At 38.2% G+C, this 20,846-nt stretch overlaps 1 protein-coding gene across 13 annotated transcripts in view; it reads right to left on the reverse strand.

Moving 5' to 3' along the window:
• STXBP4 (syntaxin binding protein 4) overlaps positions 1-20,846 on the reverse strand; it is a 139,762-nt gene that overhangs the window by 80,987 nt on the left and 37,929 nt on the right. For all 13 annotated transcript variants that reach the window (XR_012154917.2, XM_073311655.1, XM_073311659.1 and 10 more), the window contains 4 exons: positions 17,612-17,708; positions 16,300-16,412; positions 15,358-15,447; positions 8,584-8,649 (listed from right to left, as the gene is read on the reverse strand). Coding sequence is in view for 12 of the 13 variants with exons in the window: in XM_073311655.1 (XP_073167756.1) it covers positions 8,584-8,649; positions 15,358-15,447; positions 16,300-16,412; positions 17,612-17,708 (366 nt within the window). In the remaining variant the exon portion in view is untranslated. The remainder of the gene's footprint in view (positions 1-8,583; positions 8,650-15,357; positions 15,448-16,299; positions 16,413-17,611; positions 17,709-20,846) is intronic.

Genomic DNA, 20,846 nt, shown 5'->3' on the forward strand with positions numbered 1-20,846 from the left:
TGAGTGGGACTACTTACGTACACACATGATTAACTGTTTGAAGGACTGTGCCCTAATTTACAAATTATACATTTTTTTCTGTATTCACCACCACCCCATAGAACCATGAACCTGCTTCTCCTCTTACATTGGTGGAAATCAGCAGTTACACTGAAGTGAATGGAGTTACACCAACACAAAAACCATGGTCAGAGAGAAAAGAATCAGGCTCTGTGCCTATTTTCTGGCTGAAGCCAGGAACAAACTGCAGAGCTAACAATTGAAGACTCCATTCAAAGTCAAAGCTCTCTCAGAGGAGTCCCTTCTTAGGGCCCAGATCCAGGCCTTTCCACTGAGTTCCATGGGAGTTGGATCAGACCCTCAGTCCCCCATTCACAATCAAGTTGGCAGAATCATCATTTTTGTGCTGTAAACAAAAAATGAAACGTGGTATTTTGAGGTTTCCAATGAGGGAATCCTTTTAAATTTCCCTCAAGGAATTAGGATTAATCCCGCGATTGTCTGATGTTCACTTCAGAGATCAGTAGCCACAGATGCAGTCTGCTACTGAATCAAGCCTTCAGATGCAATGAAAAATTTTATGCTGTTGTGGGTTGCTCCTAATTAAACTTCAGAGTTTTGTGTAGCATGTGTAGATGAAATAGGCAGTTCAGTGAATCCTATTCAGAACAAAAATTACCTAGCTACATATATACATTATCTTTTCATTTAAAAGTAAACCAGCTTTATAAAAATACAGATGTAACAAAAGGGATAAATCAGAGAGAGAGAGAGAGAGAGAGAGAGGAGATTGTAAATCTATATCTAGTTTTGTGGCCAAATCTGGTGCAAAATAGATCAAAATATATTATTTTCTCCTTTCTTCATTAGCAATACTCTGCACTTCTGTAGCACCTTTTATGTCAAAGAAGCTATGGAAAGAGTAGTTAAGCCTCATAATACCCTTTTATTGTTACTAGATCCATGAGGAAACTGAATGACAGAAAAGGTAAATGGGTTGCCCAAGCTTTAACTTTTGCTAAAAGTTCCCACAGCACATTTTGTAAGAAAAGGTGTGCACACCTTGGTGTCCTGTTCATGGCAATGATAGGATTCAATCAAAAAGTTTCTATGACTTTTCAAGTGGATTCAATACTCTTCTTCACTCACAATCCTAAACTGCTGTGCTGTGTTGCTGTGCACTATTAATCAGCCACTATCCTTCCCACCACAGTGGTGAGTAAATAGATTCCAATATATTACACAAGGTTTGAGCTATATTTCTGCAGGAGTTTTGTCACTGATTTCTATGAGAATATTAATCTGTGGATCAGTCTGCAAAGGGCTTTGGGATGCAATTCCTATTGAAAGTCAACAAGAGTTGGGATCTAACTCCTCTGAAAATCCTTGGTCCCCAAGGGCCTGTTTCCCAAGGGTCAGTCCAAGGACCAATCCTATTCAACTTATTCATAAATGATCTGGAGAAAGAGGTAAACAGTGAGGTGGCAAAGTTTGCAGATGATACTAAACTGCTCAACATAGTTAAGACCAAAGTAGACTGTGAAGAACTTCAAAAAGATCTCACAAAACTAAGTGATTGGGCAACAAAATGGCAAATTAAATTTAATGTGGATAAATGTAGAGTAATGCATATTGGAAAAAAATAACCCCAACTATACATACAATATGATGGGGGCTAATTTAGCTACAACTAATCAGGAGAAAGATCTTGGAGTCATCATGGATAGTTCTCTGAAGACATCCACGCAGTGTGCAGCAGCAGTCAAAAAAGCAAATGGGATGCTAGGAATCATTAAAAAAGGCATAAAGAATAAGACGGAGAATATCTTATTGCCCTTATATAAATCCATGGTACGCCCACATCTTGAATACTGCATACAGATGAGGTCTCCTCATCTCCAAAAAAGATATACTGGCATTAGAAAATTTTCAGAAAGGGGCAACTAAAATGATTAGGGGTTTGGAACAGGTCCCATATGAGGAGAGATTAAAGAGGCTAGGACTTTTCATCTTGGAAAAGAGGAGACTAAGGGGGGATATGATAGAGGTTTATAAACTCATGAGTGGTGTGGAGAAAGTGAATAAGGAAAAGTTATTTACTTGTTCCCATAATATAAGAACTAGGGGCCACCAAATGAAATTAATGGGTAGCAGGTTTAAAACAAATAAAAGGAAGTTCTTTGTCACTCAGCGTACAGTCAACCTGTGGAACTTCTTGCCTGAGGAGGCTGTGAAGGCTAGGACTATAACATGGTTTAAAAGAGAACTGGATAAATTCATGGAGGTTAAGTCCATTAATGGCTATTAGCCAGGATGGGTAAGGAATGGTGTCCCTAGCCTCTGTTTGTCAGAGTGTGGAGATGGATGGCAGGAGAGAGATCACTTGATCATCACCTGTTAGGTTCACTCCATCTGGGGCACCTGGCATTGGCCACTGTCAGTAGACAGGATACTGGGCTGGATGGACCTTTGGTCTGACACAGTATGGCCATTCTTATGTCCCTCAGGTAGGTAGGTCCCAGACCATTAAGGGTACGTCTAAACTGGAATAAAAGACCTGAAGAAGAGCCATGGCTGTCCCAGGTCAGGTGACTCAAGCTCACAGGGCTTGGGCTGTGGGGCTAAACACTGCTGTGTAGATGTTCAGGCTTGGGCTGGAGCCTGAGCTCTGGGACCCTGCGATGGGACCTTATGCCTCAGTTAGTGGCACTGGAAAAAAAATTCCAGTAAGTTTATATATCCTTGCAAGCCCCCACCCAATTTTCAGACTAGCATGGGTTTGATCATATAACCAACTTAATCTGTACCAAGACACCTTCCCGAGTGACGATGAGGAGACCTAGCAATGGAAAACATGGCCACGTTGGCCTGGGTAAATCTTAACTCAGTTTAAAAAAGCTTATTATTTGATCAGTGAACACTGGAATTAGGACTTTAAGTAGCTGATGTGTTCTTCTGGCTGCCAGCAATAAGAATTATATTACAGCTCCAGCAGCAGTTCAGGGCAGTGGCTGTTTCTGTACCCACAAGCGTTGTTGATGTTTGTATATACATGTATACCTAGACCTTTTGGGCTGTTTACAAAGTTCATAGAGTTTTTTTTACTACTGTGTGGCTTGAAAGTCAGAATCCTAGAGGCAGTTCCCTTTTAGATACTTTTTATGTATTGCACTATACTGGGCCAGGTCCTCAGCAAGTGTAAATTACGACAGTTCCACTGAACCCCATGGAGCTATGCTGATGTACACTAACTATTTAGGGTGAGATCCTCACTACGGCTCCAACCTCTTTACACATGTAAAAGGACCAGAGTGGCATAAAGTAGCCCTAAAGCCACATTTCTGATGGGAGGGGGGAGGATTATGTTGAACATAACCATATGGCTTCCTTCCGAGGGTCCCTTCACAAGCCCTGGGTGTGCTGGAGCCATGTGCAGAAGGGAAGTGTCAGGAGTGGGGTTGCAGCATATAGTACTACACAGATTCCAAGCAGCGTTAAGGCCCGTGGGACAGCAAAGTACAGATTGCCATAATTTACACAGGCCTCTAGGACTGTCTAAATTATACTGGAGAGCTTTTGGAGCCCTTGAAGCAAATTGGGATCAGAAGGGCACAATGGTGACTTAAAGAAACGTTAGCTCCCTCTCCCACCGGGTTGCCAGTTCGACTCTGTGCTTTAATCTCATCCCTAGGTTTTTACATGTATAGACATACCAATATTAACATAATTAATAAGGATGTCTAACTTTAACTGGAGTTATTCTTAGCCAATAACTAATGTACGTTAAAATACATCAACAGTTCTGTCATTAAAAGTTTGGGAATAAGTTTGAACAATTTAAACATTTTAAAATTCCTTAGTTTTCCTCAGAAAACAACTATTTAAGTTCTCAACAATAAAAATAAGAAACATGTTTTCCTTCTTGGTTTTAAAAATAAGAGTAATAAACAATTCTATAAAGGCAGTAACACACTGCAAAGAGGGGGATTCCTGAAGCAATAAAAGCTGCCCGTATATCCCTACACAGCTCAATGGGTACTGCTGAAAGCTCCTTTTCTGCCCTGCAGCCTTCTGATTAACATCTTCAGATGGCAGGGGTTTGAAATAGCTTGGTTAGCAATAAGGAAAAAAAGGTGATAAGAGACAGATGTAATTATTCAAATCTTAAAATATTTTTGTAAGTGCCCAGAAGAAAAGAGTTTGAAAATATATTTAAAAAAATCGAAGTCTCAGAATCTATGTTTCTAATGTCTCTTTCTAACACCTGATACATACCGGTACAGTTACATGTGCCTGCACTCATGTATTACAGTTAGGGTGACCAGATAGCAAGTGTGAAAAATCGGAACGGGGGTGGGGAGTAATTGGCACCTATATAAGAAAAAGCCCAGAATATCGGGACTGTCCCTATAAAATGAGGACATCTGGTCACCCTAATTATGACAGCCTAGAATTTACCAAGTGAATGATTTTCCCTCCTCCTACAGGCGAATGATTGGCCAAGACAGGTAAAACATTTCAGTTTTGGATTGATCACTACTTTACTGTTTCAGGTCATAACACTGAACTTTTAACGATGCTTAAAACAACTTTTATAAACTCAGCCTGGGAGAAGGTTTTAGCAAGTGAAAGATCAAAGGTCATTGCGATAGCACGGAGACCTGCCTGCTAAATAGTTGTTTTTGAAAATAATTAAGTTAAGTATGTAGATGGCTATTCTCATTGATTAACAAGGAGGAGGAGGTGCTCCCAAATTATATATACTCACCATGGCAGTACTTAACTGTAGGCAAGCATTTATAGCATCTGCTCCAACAACTATGATATTTTATTTATTCACGGAAAGATTATATTATAGGAAGAATCTAATCTTCTATTATCTACAGGAAAACTCTAATCTTTGGTCATTCTGTGCTACACACATTCATTCTATATACAGATACAGAATGACTAAATATTGGAGCCTTCTCTCAGCCAGGGAGGCAATTAATGGAGGTATGTTTTGGGTATACTCTCTATGATAAATGACCAGTTCAACTGAACATCGATTACATCAATGATTTAAGACAATAGCATTTCTCTGAACATCAGTTTAATTATTGCTCTTTCATCTAGTTAATTGGAAAACTTTGGAGGGCATAACAGACCAAAAGGTCAAGGGAAAAGCTGCCATGTCTCATGGATTTGCTGTGTGGTACAAGATTCCATTGATAAAAGTCCCTAAATACATACATAAACAGCTCATATGTCAAGAATGGTTTAATAGCTAGGGACTGTTCTTTAGTTGCCTTTGACAAAAGGAAATGGACACACACCAAATGCTAATGAGCATTCAACTTTTGTGACTTTTTCTTTTAAAGATAAGTAGATTTCATTATAATACAGAAACCCCTTCCTTTATAATCCCTTTGTATCCATGTATTGCAGGAGTCTCATGTTGAACTGATAATACCCAACTGATAAGCCGAAACAACGCAGCATTTTTAGACTATGACTTCATTGCAAAAAAGATGCGTTTCTTGATGTAAAATCCTAGTGAAGACATGGCACTTTAGGTTTACTTCACTGTAGCTAGTCAAGGCGAAAACCAGCTGAAGAAGGTTGACCTCGATTAACTACATCAAGGTACAAACTGCCTGTGTCCAATGACTCCAACAGGATTTTACATTTAAACAGATATCTCAATGTAAAACGCACACCTTTTTCCCCAGTGAAGGCCTAGCCACAGAGTTCTAGAGAGGGAGCTTGGTTTTCAATCTTCTGCACTTAAATCTGGCAACCAAATTATATATTTCAGTGTTCAAATTGTTGGTTAGGGCTCACCCAGTCCTAAAACATACCGAGCACCTCTTGTGAAGTTCTGAGCATCCTCAATGCGCAATACCTCACAAGGGCCTTGATTCAGCAAAGCGCTCGACCACATGTTTAAGTCCATCTGTATTCAGCAAAGCACCTAAACGCTTACTTAAAGTTGAGCATGCACTAAGTGCTTTGCTGATTTAGGGTCAGGAAGCATTCTGCAGCTTGCAGGATCAGACACTGAAGCATGCAAATACATGTTTTAGATGAGTAAGCATCAACGTGGGTATTCAAGTAGAAAGGCCAAATTTGAAGATTGAACAGAGTGTCGACCAGATCTGTGAGTAGTCTGGCTTTTTACAGTTTGAGTCTCAGTGAATCTCAAACAATGAATTTCAATATTAATTGAAATGCAGATGTGTGTGTTTGCTTAGAATATATATAATGGAAAAATACATAAAATAATATAAAATATACTTAAAATATGAACGGAAGTAAATATTTCTCTAAGTAAATGTTTCAAATATGTTGAAACATTCCATGATTTAATTATTGCTCTTTGATTTTACTGGCTGTGTCCTTTTCAGTAGCCATTATTTAAAGTTCATCTGGGAAAACCCTATTGTTCAGCACCAGGAGGCCTGAACTTTTCACTGCAAAGCTCACCTTCAAAATTACGTGATGACAATGCAGACAGAGAAATAAATACATGAGGGCCTCATGTGGTAGCAATGGGCATTGCTACCACTAAAAATACTAAGCACATGCATTTCTGTAGCTTAAGTGTCTACAGTCTTAATTTAATAATGATTGTCACGTAAAGCAACATAGCAATACTGGAAATAGCAACTAGATTCTAACTGGGTACTGAAGGGTAGTAATAAACAAAAAACCCCTGACAAATAGTAAAGTCAAAGAAGTATAAATCTAATCCCAAAATATTTACAGAAGAGAAATGTTTAAAAATTCTTCATTTGGAACAGAAGACCTGCTGCAGTCAGCAGGCACGATAGGAACTTACAAACAGCATGCAAGTAAGCAGTATGGCCCTGAGGATGTCACCTGGGCTACAGCTCTGTGCTGACTGGACCACAGGTAGAGAACCATTGGTTTATACGGATAGCTGTGAGTAAGCCTTCCAGATCACATAGACTTGCATTAGAAGGGCTGGAGCTAGCAGTAGTAGGGCTTCAGCTAATGTGCTAAAAATAGCAATGTTGAAATTCCAGCTCTGGCTCTCAAGCCTAGGCGGTCGGATGGGCTTGAAAGCCCGAATTTCTGCCCAAGGTGAAACATCCATGTTGCTATTTCTAGCGCGCTAGCTTGAGCCCCACGAATGCGAGTCTGTCTACTTGGGCTGGGAGACTCATTCACAGCTGCAGCGTAGACATTCTCTTAGATGCTATGAAGGTAAGGATGTCAGTGGCATGTCCACAGTAGAACTTTCACTGTTGCGAGCATGAGTGCTGCAGCAACAGAGAGAGATTTCCCTAAACCTCAATATAAGCAAGGTCCAGGAGTCAGTTCTTCTAACTGGTAACAGCAGTACTAGAAATCCTAAAAATGGCATCAGCAGAGTTCACTGGAGTGTACTTAAATAACTATGACCTACCCACAACCTCCATGCCCATCTGTCCCCTACGCATCAGTGCTCAGGTCAGTGTGAGCAGAGTTTTGCTCACTTTGCTCAATACTGTGCATGTCTTTGCATTGCCTCTACTTGGCTACCTGGGCCTCCTCTCTCTCTCTCCTCATTATTTCCCTCAAACATTGGGTCTTTCCAGGAATCTCATAGACTTTAAGATCAAAAGGGATCACTGTGATCATCTAGCCTGACCTCCTGCACATTGCAGGTCACAGAACCTTTCCTACCTTGTTTTCCTCCCACCTGTCATGCCCTCCGCATCCTCCCTTGATTGGGCTTTGTGCAATATCTTATTTTTGTATGCTCTTAGGGTAGAGATCTTCTTACACTTTGGGCAGGATACTGGTCTTCACTATGACCCCTTTATGTTCAGAAGTTTGAAAGCAGCACCTTTTAAGCCAACTTAACCCTTTATGCTTCTGAGTCTATTTTTGTATTTTAATGAAAACTTTGTCATTACTGCTACCACTGAAGAATCAATACAGCTAAGGGAGAGGGTTCTTTTTGGCTTAGCGTATAATTTTGCTTTTTATGATGAGCAAAGGTCTCATTGCAGAATTCTTATTTCTGCTAACAATCGTCTGTACAACTCACAAAAATACAGCTGGATTTTCATACCCCAGGTTGAATATTTAGCACTTGCAGTTAGAGATTATTTTATAACTTGAGAAAACTGAGCAAATCTCAAATATAAATCACAGGGAATTAATGTGGCATTTACCAATGGAATTTTTGCTGCACTTTAAATTACATTTTAACCATCTTCACCAGAGTTTGTGAAAAAGCAGACAGAAAACATAAAGGGCTAACACTCTGTGTGACACTCTGGGAATTACCTGCTCAATCACTATTTGAAGATAATGGGAGATGTGCTGTGAACATCTGCCCCGGTATCCCTCATTTGCTCAAGTAAAAATATTTCCATCTGTAGGGTCTGATTCTTCACTCTATCATATTACTTTTATGTTAGTGTAACTCCAATGAAGTGAAATCAGTGTAGCGGAGGGGAAAACCATAAAGTGCACAAATAATTCCACCCTCTCCCCTGCACAAAAAAGCTATTATTTAAAAAACTCTTCAGAATCACATTAGGGTAATAAGATACCAATAAGAGATTAGAAAACCCCACAACAACATACTTGTTTTACAGTTTGTAGCTCCTCTGTTAACAGTTTTCGTAGACCTACAGATTCAGACAATTCTTCCTGTTAATAGAAACAGTGACTAATTATTTATGCAGCAGCAAAATGATATCCATGGAATATGGACAGGTACTATGTTCTAGCTACAACATTCAACACAAATAAATGACTACCTTAGTAAAGACTGGGACCAGACCAAATCTTAATCTCTAGAGCAGTGATCCTTAACAGGGGGCTCCCTGAGCCAAACGTGGCCCACCCATTCTTGTGTCGGCCCGCCAGCCAGTGCTTAATTTGAGCTGGGGCTTGGCAGTTCGTAATCCTGGCACGTCTAGGCTTGCTGCATCAGTTACTGGTCCTGGCGTGGGCAGCAGGAGGCTCATGCTGCTCACAGTGTGCCCTTTCACTGCTGGGGCTCCAGCACCCCTGCTTCGCTATGCCCTTGTGCAAGGCCAGCAGCACACTGAGCCTGCCAAATGCCCAGTGGGTGCAGCTATGGCTAAACAAGCACAAGCTGAGCTCCTGCTTCCTGGGCAGCGAGTCATTTGGGATTGGGACCACCACCGCCTGGCAGTGCTCACTTGGCTTCTTGGGTGGGGGCTCCGATGAGAAGTCTACTGCGCCCTGGAAGACCCAGAAGGGGCAGAGACTCCACATTGCTGGCAGCGAGGCAAGAGGTGAGGCATCAGGAACTGGGGAGGTGACTGTGCAGTCAGGACACAGCAGGGGAAGCTGAGCACCGGGGCAGAGGGAGGCCCTCTGGCAGCGCTCCACCGTGGGAGGCAGATCAGGTGCACAAAGCAGTCTGAGCAGGGTGCTCAAGGTGCATCAGCTCTGTGCTCCAGCCAGAGGGCGCTGCCACCACCATGATGCCCGCAATCCCAGCTGCTAGAGGCCCCCTACTTATTCTGTCCCATGCAGTGGACCTGTCCCAGGAGGAGGTGAGAACTGGGCCTGATCCTGGACCCCCTTGTGTGAAGGGTGGGGTGCTCTTTCCTCCCCATGGATATTCCAGTCGGGCAGGTACCCTAATTTGGGCATAGAGCAGAGAGATCCAGGTTCAGGTGGTGGGGACTGCCGCCCCTTCGTATGGGAGCAATGCATCAGGCAGGGGAGAAAATTAACACTCACCCCCTCTTGCCCTGCCAGCACTGAGAGAACAATGGGGATGGCTGGGGGGCAGAGCTGCTCTCCCATGTCCCCTGCCCATTTGGAAATAAAAGCACAGGTCATAATGTTGATTAATAAACTTTGTTAAAAGATAGAAATACTAATACTTATATTGCAATCAAGGCCTTTATTTAGTGGCAGCTGATTTTTTTATTTTCTTAGCCTTCTGTTCCAATGGCCCACCTCTTGGCATAAAATTCTAAAATTGGCCTACGGGTAGATCTAATTGAGTATCACTGCTCTAGAGGTTATTTTTTAGATAGTCTAGTGATTTTTTTAGTCCATCTATTCCTTTAGCTTTTTTGAATAGTTGTTGAGAATTATGACACATACACTTATTTAATATAATATCTATACATTTAAAATAATACAATTTTGTTGTAGTATTTTTCTTTATATAGAAGAGTAGACAAAGATTATTTTTTATCGCTTTGGCAAACTTCTGTGAGGCATAAGACCATATTTAGAAAACACAATGTAATTTATTGTATTGATTTGTAGACATTTCTTTAAAATTCTATTTAATTTTTCAAGAAAACAATAGAAACATCCTTCACATTTTACTTCATTTACCACTATTGTGTAATATATGTAAAGTTATTTTTCCATTAAATATTTGACCATTTTTTCCAACCATTCTGAAAACACTGGAGGTGTGTTAGATTTCCATTTTCAGAGAATTAGATGTTTTGCCACTAACAGAGATGTGAGTATCCATTTTCTTGCTTTTCACAGGGAAACTGTTCTTCTACCAATTCCAGTAGAGAGATTTTTGCTGAGGAACAGATCTGTGTGTTCAGAACTGTGAAGAGACCTTTAGATATATTTCACCAGTATTTCCTGTAATTTGTGCCATCTCCAGCATTTGCTATGGTTAGCAAAAACAGCTTTTCTGTAGGCACACTTTTTAAGACTTTGTTGTGTAGAAATCATAAAGATGATGAGCTGGACATATTGCTGACATTCTGCCATATCTTTTCCCAATAATATATATAAATCAACATTCTTTATCATAAATATTAACCCATTTGTAAAGGGCATCTTTCAGGCTACATATAATCATAATCAAACATCTCAAAAAATCCTCTAATGGAGGCATTTTTCCATTACCCAATAATGGCAGCTGTTTTATAACTACTTGATGTAATCTATAAAAAAAATGCCATTTATTTCTTTTTCTTTTGGTAAGAAATGGAAGGAACCTAATGAATCAGTAGAAATTAAATCTTCCCCTGTATAGATTTCTTTTTGTATCCAAATGTTTTTAATATTTGTCTGTACTGTGAATTAAACACTTGAGTTTTCCCATGTGGGACTGAATATTGAATTTGAAAAGTGTCAGTAGAAATTCGCCTCAACTTGTACTTAATAAAAGATTCTCTCTTAAAGGATACTGTTAAGTGTACCGAGATCTAGTAATGTCTGCAATGCACCAAAGGGAGTAGCTAAGGGCATGATCCAAAGCTCATGGAAATCAACAGGAATCTTGCATTCATTTACTGACCAAATGGACTGTTATTCAGATTCTTAATAATTTTCTGTGTTGAGCCATGATGGCTATAATATTTTTATTTGTGAATTATATTTATCGGGCCAGATCCTTGGTTAGTGTAAATCAGTTTTGCTCCACTAAAGTTAATAGAACTATGATGATTTACACCAGTGTGGGACTGGCCTATACACACACACACAGTCTTATCTGGGATAGCACAGAAACACTTAAAAAGGTAAGGTGAGCAAGAACAGATGATTCAGGAGACTGCTATCAGGATACTAATTGATTGGCCGATAGTTAACTGGTTGAAATTCAGATCAGATAAAGTAAGTAATGAGATTTGGTCTTATCTGACAGTTTTTATGTGGCTTGTGTGAAATGAACTCGTAGTTCTACTCAGTTCTTATTGCACAGTGCCTGTCACAAAAAAAATTTGTCTTCAAATTAGCACGCATTGGTAGGTTCAGCAAAGAGAATGATCCACATTTTCTAGCCCACCAGTGGTCCTCACAAACAAGGATGAGGTCACTTCCTGTACAGTGCCAGAACTTCAATCTCTTGGGCTGCCAATAGAGCACCTTCCACATGCAGTGGTTCACTTAAAATAATTAAAAAGAAGAGATAAAATGAAGTGGTTAAAAGGACATTACTTATTCTTAGTAAAGGAAGTAACCAGATGTGTTTGTTGCTTTCAGTCACATACTGTATATCCTGTAACGCCTATGATGAACATACACTGAAATGCTTCTTTCCCCCTTCTGGAAACACGTTAGCTATTAGTACCTTCTTTGCATTTCATTTATGTGGCGGTCAAATGAATAAATATTAAATAGACTTAATTTACTGCACAATCTTACAAATGATGCCAACGCTTCAAGGACAATGGTTTCTTTGGTTGTCGTTCCTGTCCACTGACATCTAAAAACTATATCCTAATAGCCTGACATCATCCTGATGGAAAGCTTTCAAAACCTTCATTAAAATCTGTTCAAAAAAATGTGTGTTCTATTATAATATTTTCTGTATTGTGGTAGCTGGTACCAGTATGGAAATGATGGCAGAAGCTATTAAAAGTAGTAAACATGGGGCCTGGTCCAGCAAACCCTTTGTGCACAAAACTCCCATTGAAGCTACACCTGTAATTCTGGGCACCTCATTACAGGCAAGGTAAATGGACTCATTTTCAGAGATTAGGATCTTCAAAATCTATCTATTTGTATGGTCATAATCATCATCATATCAAAATGCATAGCAATCATTAATGGATTTTATCCTCACAACACTCCTCTGAAGTAAGTAGGCTTTATCTCCATTTCCCAGATGGAGAACTGAGTCACAGGGCAGACTAAGTGTTTGTCCAAAGTCACACAGTCAGTAGCCAAGCTGGGAACTGAACTCTGGTTTCATGAGTTCCAGTTCAGAGTCCCATCCATTAGAACACCCTTCTCATCCCACTGAATTCCACCAGCATATATGAAAAATCAGACCACCAAACCAACCTGAGAAAGGTAGCAAAAATTCTAAAAAAAAATCTGGGGAGACTGGCATTGAGTAAAGATTAAAAGAACTAACAATTTAGTGGGGGTGAAGATATTATAACCGTCTATAAATATTTGAAGGGAGAGGGATTATTAGTGCAAAAAAGTGGCATTACTAAGAATAACCAAGATTTTTTTTTTTTTTTAAAGAAAAGGAGAATGTATGCTGAGTATCTGGGGTACCACAGCTTGCCGAGTGCCTTCAACACAGAAGTTAATGGGAAGTTAAAGGCACTTAGCACTTTGTAGGATGGTATCCTAAATTTCTAAGAATCTGTAACCATCTGAGTATTTTCTCTTAAGTATACCCAATCAGAACTTTTCTGCAGTATCCAACACGAGTGTAATTAAATTGAAAAAATTACAAAGGTTGAAACAAATTAAAATACTACAGCATTAGTATACAGTAGAGGCAATAACTCCTCTGATCTCAGGAATATACTGTAGAAGCCCAGGGACACTTTATGTCTAATGTTCTAAAAGGGACATGAGCAGTGTGTTGCCTTATTATTGAGCAAATTAAGACAACTTACTGTCAGTCATTCAGGAACATCAATTATACTACTAGGTTGGCTGGGAAATACTGAAATATAGAGTACTGAGTGGGAAACGGTATGCCAAGGAAAGCTCACGGTATGCCTATAATAAGAACCAATTTACATGGGTTTTTTTTAATGCTGATATAAGATTAGAAATGCAAATATTTGCAGTATTGCTAAGATGCATATATCCTTAGTATCTAGGAAATAAGAAGATCCATTGATTAAACTGGATTAAAAGGGGAATGTGTTTCCCCAACAGACTGGCTAAATAAATTTATTTTTATTTTGGTCTGAAATAAACTCCACACAGAAGGACAAGAATCCAAAGCTCTCGGTGCCCTTGACATTTAAGAACAGAGTATTAGAGAAATAGCAAAACAAAAATTGATTAAAGCAGCAATGCTTATTTCCAGCTAATCCATATGCTAAAATGAGCACCACCTAGTTTATTTATTTATTTATTTTAAAAAGAGAGGACGATACCCCAGACAGGTATTTCTTTTTTAGACTAGTTAAATGGGAAGAAGAGCAAAGCGCTTCCAGAGGTGATCAAATAAGTATAGGATTTTGCTCTAGCTACAAGAGAAATTTTGACTTAAGATGCCATCTTCCTATCACAAAAAGCCTTTTAAGAGAATAACATGGCTGAGGTTAAACACAACAAATAGGAGAGAACGGAACAAGCAAACAGTTTTGAGATGACTTTATTAATGTGATGAATTATTCCATGGTGTGTATGTGTGGGAGGCAAGTGAGGGTGACATGCCAGTCAAACAAATCTGGAGATCTTCACACTAAAAGGGCTCAGTTGTGTAAGGTGTGGAGAGATTCCTGCAAGGTACTAAGAATCCTCAGCTCCCATCCCAAGAGGTCCTTGGTATCATTCAGGATCAAATGTTAGGTGTGTTTTGGATGACTGATTAAGGGTAGCACCCAATACCTGCTGGTTGTAGAAGGAAAGCTGGTAATGCTAGCACGTGACCTGATTCAGGAAAACTCTTATCTTGAAGTATGTGCTTAAATCCCATTGACTTCAACAGAAGTTAAGTACATGTTTATATGCTGGCTTTAATAGGAACGCTTTCCTGAACTGAAGCCTGAATGATAAATCTCCAAAACTTTATTTACTTTGTACTGCTTCAATCTAAGAATTAAAATCAAAACATACATATATTACGGGTTCATCTGATAAGTGAGGGCTTTTTAGTTGTTGACACAGACTTTTATTTAAGAGATTAGAAAAAATGTTCACATATTTAAGAAATATAGTATTATGGGATTTGGATAGCTCAAAAGATTAAAAATGGGCTATACAGTGCTCTCTCCATATTCTTAGATTGCTAATTCCAGTCCAGCTCAAGTAACTAGTGGCTAAAAGTTGAGAAAAGCTCATTGTCCTATGTGGAATGAGTCTGATTCACTTACCAATGGACAGTTGTCTACATCACAAAAACCACCACAACTCGCACTAGTTGTCATACTAGATAGTAGTCATAGCTGAGAATGAGCATGGAGATTGAGCTTGTCTTTTACCCCAACAGGTAGGCTCTCCAGGTTAGCGTTAAGGTAGACTGGCAGGTACTGACTGGGGGAAGTTTGCACTGCTACTGCCTCTTTGCTATACTTGTTTTGAGGATAGATGACTTTAAATCTCCGATTCTGCCAATCTGGCATCTTTCACAAGTACTAAAAGGTGATCAGATATTATGGTGATGTGGGACCCCATAAATTCCTAAATAGATCCGATAAATCACATACACACAATGTACCTCTGTGACATGTCTCTAGTCTAATTTCCCCTGACATTCAAGCTAGAAAAAAGCACAGGGATTCAGTATAGAGAGTAAAGGTCAATTTCTTTAGAAGCACATTGTATGCATATGCTCTTTGGATACCAGCGAATACTATCCTCTCTTGAACAAATACTTTTTATGCTATACACAGACAATTCAAATTCAGGTTAAATGCTATATTTCCTTAAATGGATTATTTTATTTTTTAAAAAATGATCAGAATTAAATATTACCTTCAGTTTACTTATTTCTTTTAAAGCTTCATTTCTTTCTCTTTTAAGTCTTTCCACATCATCCATTTCCAAAGAATCACAAGATACAAGCTGTATGTATTAAAATATGAAAAAAGGGGCAAATTAACAGAAGCTAAAATTAGGTTAAATGCATCTATCACAATGCTTGATCTCTTTAAGAACAGAGTCTTGTTAAAAGAAAGTCACAAGTAGGACTGACAAAAGAACTTTTTATAGCCATTAAACATTTATGAAAATGCAATTTGTTTCTCCAAAATATTGCAGGTTTTCAGCAACCAAATATGAAAACTTTCAGTTTAGAACAAAACAAAAAAAACGTTGGTTTAAACTCATTTTTAACTGACATTTTCTGACCAGCTCTAGCCAGAGGTTTTCCTGCAATGAAAAAATAACTTGGTTTGCTAAAATGGATTAACAAAAAATTATCCATAAAAATTTCTGAGACAACAGTGCCAATAAAACTAACTACCTTCCCCCTCCTATTTTATCTCAGATAAGGAATAACTTACATTCAGTATTTCTATCCCATCAGGGTTCTAGGTAGGCCTTCATTCTTAAAAATTACCTCTAAAATAAAGTGATTTCCAAGTGCAATAGAGGTCCAAATCACTGTGCCACATAATTGTTTATTACTCACACTGCAGAAAGCAATCAGCAGTCCCTTTAAGGAACGTCAATAAAACATTGTTATGCACTCATGCTAATTCACAACATATTTATGTGAATTGCTCTCTGCAAACTAGGTTGCTTTAACAAGGTTTTTTAAAGGGTTCTTAGGAACTAGGTTACTTTAAAGAAAACCATGATATGAAACTGTTTCAAAAATTTGTACAAGAATTGGAATAGTTTTAAGTAAATTAACCTTTGTTAGCTTATTCTTCACAATAGATAAATACTACTGAGCTCCAGCAGATACTTTACCTGTGAATCTAATAGATTGGCAATTTCACTGGCCCCAAATGTTATAGGTCTTGGGCCACGACCTGCTTCATCCAACTGCAAACAGAATAGATTTCTTGCAACCTGAACAAAATCTAAAACAGAGTTTAGTTACTGTAGTTTGTGGCATCAATTTTAAAGGAGTCACTTTGTTTTTCCCTAGTTTAAAACTGTTTGCAACTACTATTGAAAATGAATGCAGCGGTTGTGGAAGGTGCTGGTCTGACAGCCTAAATTATGGAGTAGCAGTAGCCTCTCCATATTCACCTTTGAGCTCCCCTTTAAGTATGAATTTTCAACTCCTCCATTAACTTCCTGAAAGATGAAACAATCTACCTGCAATTTTGTCTACAGCTTCTTATCTCAGCACCGAGTTCTTTTGAGGAAGTTCGTAAAAAAAAAAAAAAAAAAAAAAAAAAATCAGAAAATGGAGTTTTAAAAACGTATGCTCAGGAGCTTGCTAATATTTTCTCAACTTGTGTTTTAGTTTCAGTCCCATAGTTTGGACAAATATTAAATAAATAAGATACGAGAAATTCTACAATTCAGTTTCAGAGATCAAGAAATAGAAAGAAACGAATATTGTTTTAGGTTATTCATAGAGCAGCTGGATGACACAGACTGGAGACCTGACACATAATTCCTTTGATTTATTATGCAATTTAAAAATAAAAAAAATGTATACCTATATTTTTATTTATTGTTTTGAAGCCCACTTTAACATTTAAGAAATTTAGAGAAGAAAAATGGTTAACTTCTAAGGTTCGTGATGCCTAAATTAGTAGCCACTAAAATGACACTGCATGCTTCAATCTCATGACTATTTCTTAGGAAACTATTACACAAGAAATATTGTTTACAATCAAGTAGTTTGCAAAAATGAATTTGCTATAAAACAGATACTTTGTGCTTTTATTTTTGAAAGAAAGCAGTGATTTCTTAAAGACTAAAGCCACTTTCATTTAAAAAACCCCCAGACTTAATAATACCCTATTTTCAAGACAAAGTTGAAAATTCATTAGTACAAGTGAGAGCAAAGTGCACTTAAGGGCTAGTGAGCTGAGACTGCTCTTCATAAAGGAGAAATCTGATTTCCATTACAGATGGCTAGTTCCAGAATTGCAAGTTCATTGTTAAACAGTAGAATCACAATCTCACCTCACCATGTAGAATTTTCATTACAGTAATAACTTACAGATGGGAAGGTTATTTTAACTGAAAATATATACAATGGTATTATATGCTCTCTGTTTCTATGTTACATTATTTTCCAGGGCACTCTACAAATGGTTACCTCCAAAAGATACTGTGCCTTTAGAATCTTTCTGGAGTTGGTGCCTCAGGACTTGCTGCTGTTCATTTGTGGGCTGAATCCCAAGATAATTTAGTGCCTAGAAAACAAATAATTTTTTTTAAATGGGGGTTAGAGGTCTCTGCCTCAAATGGGGGAAAAAACCCTTTTCATTTTAGCTCTCCTTTACTAAGATGATGTGTCTTGTGTGGTCACTGTTTCTTAAACCTCGTCAAGGACAGATAAATAAGAAAGATGACAGAATGGGCTCTGGTGACTCCCCAGGTGTAGCTGTCTTTATTAATATGTACTACTTGAGGCTCAGTACAGTTTTTCCATGATCGTGATATTTTGGTCTGAAAACATTGAGGTTAGAACGATCATCGTATTTATAATATTGTCATCACCATAGTATGACAGTGTTGGTTTACAAAACTATCAGAAGCTACCTGACGCTTAAGAAACTTTCACTATACTAGGCTAATGAAGGAAAACGGGTAACGGTTGCCACACTTGTGCCCATGCTTCCACACAGTATCCCTATTTTGACTCACTTGGACCGTCAGCACAAAAATGATTTCATATCAAAGTTTCAGCATTTGCTTTCACTCACAGTTTTTGTATTTATTTAATTTTTTGTCAAGTTAAACTAAATTTGGTGCTTGTGCTTTTGAGCCACAGGGAATTATTAAAAAGAAAAGGAGTACTTGTGGCACCTTAGAGACTAACCAATTTATTTGAGCATAAGCTTTCGTGAGCTACGAAAGCTTATGCTCAAATAAATTGGTTAGTCTCTAAGGTGCCACAAGTACTCCTTTTCTTTTTGAGAATACAGACTAACACGGCTGTTACTCTGAAACCAGGGAATTATTAGTTTGTGTACCTCAAATAGCTTTTATAAGACTAGGTTTAAAAAAAAGAAGTAAATAACCCAACACACATTATACAGAGCACGAGATAATGCTGATATATATAACTGGTAATGGTTTCTTTATAGTGCTAATGGAAGTAGGGCAGACTAAACATAATGGAGTGGTAGAGTATACCTGAAAATTGCATATAAATATAATCATTTGCAAAACAAACCATTCAATGGCATGTAAACAGTCTGCAAATGCTATATCAAAGACAATAAAGTATGTAATAAAGAGCCAAATATTAATGTAAATTAAGTTATATGCAGAAGTAGCTAACTGAACCAAAAAGACATACTGGTTTCAAAACATGAAAAATGACTGACTATTTTTTTCAAAATAGAAATATAATCAATGTTAAGTCCTTTAGATTGTACTGAGGCTTGGACTGCTAAATTAACGAATGATTAAAATGTCATATTCTAAAAACATTTCTTCAAAATTTTTGAATATTGCACACAAAGATGTTTATCATAAATCATCATTAAATGGACAACGAATTGCTCATACCGGTTTTCCTTTAAATGTTATTAAAATGGCTGAGGTAAAGTAAATACCATGGAATTAGTTTCTGGATAGTAGCACAAGACAATAATTTATGACAAAGGCAAAATGCTCAAGAAAAAAAACCTGCTGGTTAAAGCCTGGCCCAACAAAACACTCAAGAACATGCATACTTTAAACATGTAAGTCCTACTGCATACAAAGTGACTTCTTGTGTTTAAAGTCAAATATGCACTTAAGTGCCCTGGCTGGACTGGGGACCAATGTGGAACTTTCAAAGGACAGCATGCCCTGCTGTTCTTCTCAGACTACCTGCCTTGGGACTGTCTCAGATTTTCCTCTTTCAGGGCAGCTCCATTTTTAAATGCCCCCCCTACTGTCTGTGTGCCTGGGTTCAATTTTTATATTGCTTGATAATTTCTTTGTTTCCGAACCCATGTATGAAGTCTTCCTTTTGCCTCAGACTGTTTGACAGCTGCTTCCTTGTTTGGTAGGTAGAACCATTCTGTCTCAATGGCTTGTAATCCCTTGTCTGCTTACTGTCTCCCCACTATAGGTGAGAGTGTTGAAATCACTGAAACTCCTCTAGTAGTGGAAATCTATCACACCATTTTAGCATGCCATCTAATTTGGGGCATATAATCAGATTTTGGGTTACAGGCCAATAATTATTACTGAGCATCCCCACATTCATTTCTCCAGAATATTTTCAGATATGGAGGGATAAGGTAGAAGATGGACGAGAGATGGGAGAGAGACTAAATGGGAGAGAGACTAAAACAGGGAGAGAGACTGGTTGGAATTAGGAAGCCTTATGCACTTCATCCTTATAATCTGTTAGCTTTCAACTTGATGCATAAATTACAAGCTGTCAACTGGCAATCAATTTATATGGGCAACATGCAAGATGGTTCTCCACATCAAAGGCCAGGGTACCAGATGTCTAGGCAGGTGCTTAACTTTAAGCATATCAATAGGACCTACTTATGCACTTAATATTGACCTATCAACTTCAATTCTGCAGTGGCAGAGACATGGACAAGAGGACCCAAAAGATTTCTTTCCCTCCATCTTTACCATGTATTATTAGCTAGATGATTTTAATGGTCTCTTGGCTGATCACCTGAAGACAGTTTTCACTGTATAGCTACATTTCCTCCAACTCACAATTAGATCCTCTTGCTCCAATGACCTGAGTATTATTAAAGTAAAGTAATGTTAACACTGCAAACTCCTCTACTGCAGTCTCTCATGGAACGTTGAAAGGGATCAACTGAACTTCTTATAATGCAGTCTAGCATTCTCACATTAACTCCAAACCATAATTAGAAGATCTTTTTGTTACTTTGAACGCTGTTTGTTATCTTTTACCCCCTTATTGACACTTGTTTCTTATGATCAAAACAAGAAACAAATAAAAATGTTGGTAAAATATGCCTATTTGTATTTCCTTCTGAAATACACTGTGTCATGGAGGAAAGATCAATAAAAATGATAGATCAAACTATTGTATGCTGACAGTGCTAGGGCAAATGAAATAATCAATTTAAATATGTCCTGCATGTTTCAGCAAAAATCTATGTAACTGATCTGTCCTCCTACAGTACTTGCGTGCATCTTATTTCCTTCTGCATCTCTCTCATCTGTTTTCTACTTTTCCCACATGAATCTTCTCCAGGATGTTACTTCTCTGTAGGCGCAATTTCTTTGACTTCTTTCATCTTCTTTTACTCATCATATCTCCACATACCTTTGTGCGTATCTCCATATTTCTCTCCTTAAATTTTAGCTCCCTGCCTTTTTTTAATTAAAAAAAAGAA

Source organism: Lepidochelys kempii, chromosome 14, assembly GCF_965140285.1.
Source record: "Lepidochelys kempii isolate rLepKem1 chromosome 14, rLepKem1.hap1, whole genome shotgun sequence".
Lineage (NCBI taxonomy): Eukaryota > Metazoa > Chordata > Testudines > Cheloniidae > Lepidochelys > Lepidochelys kempii.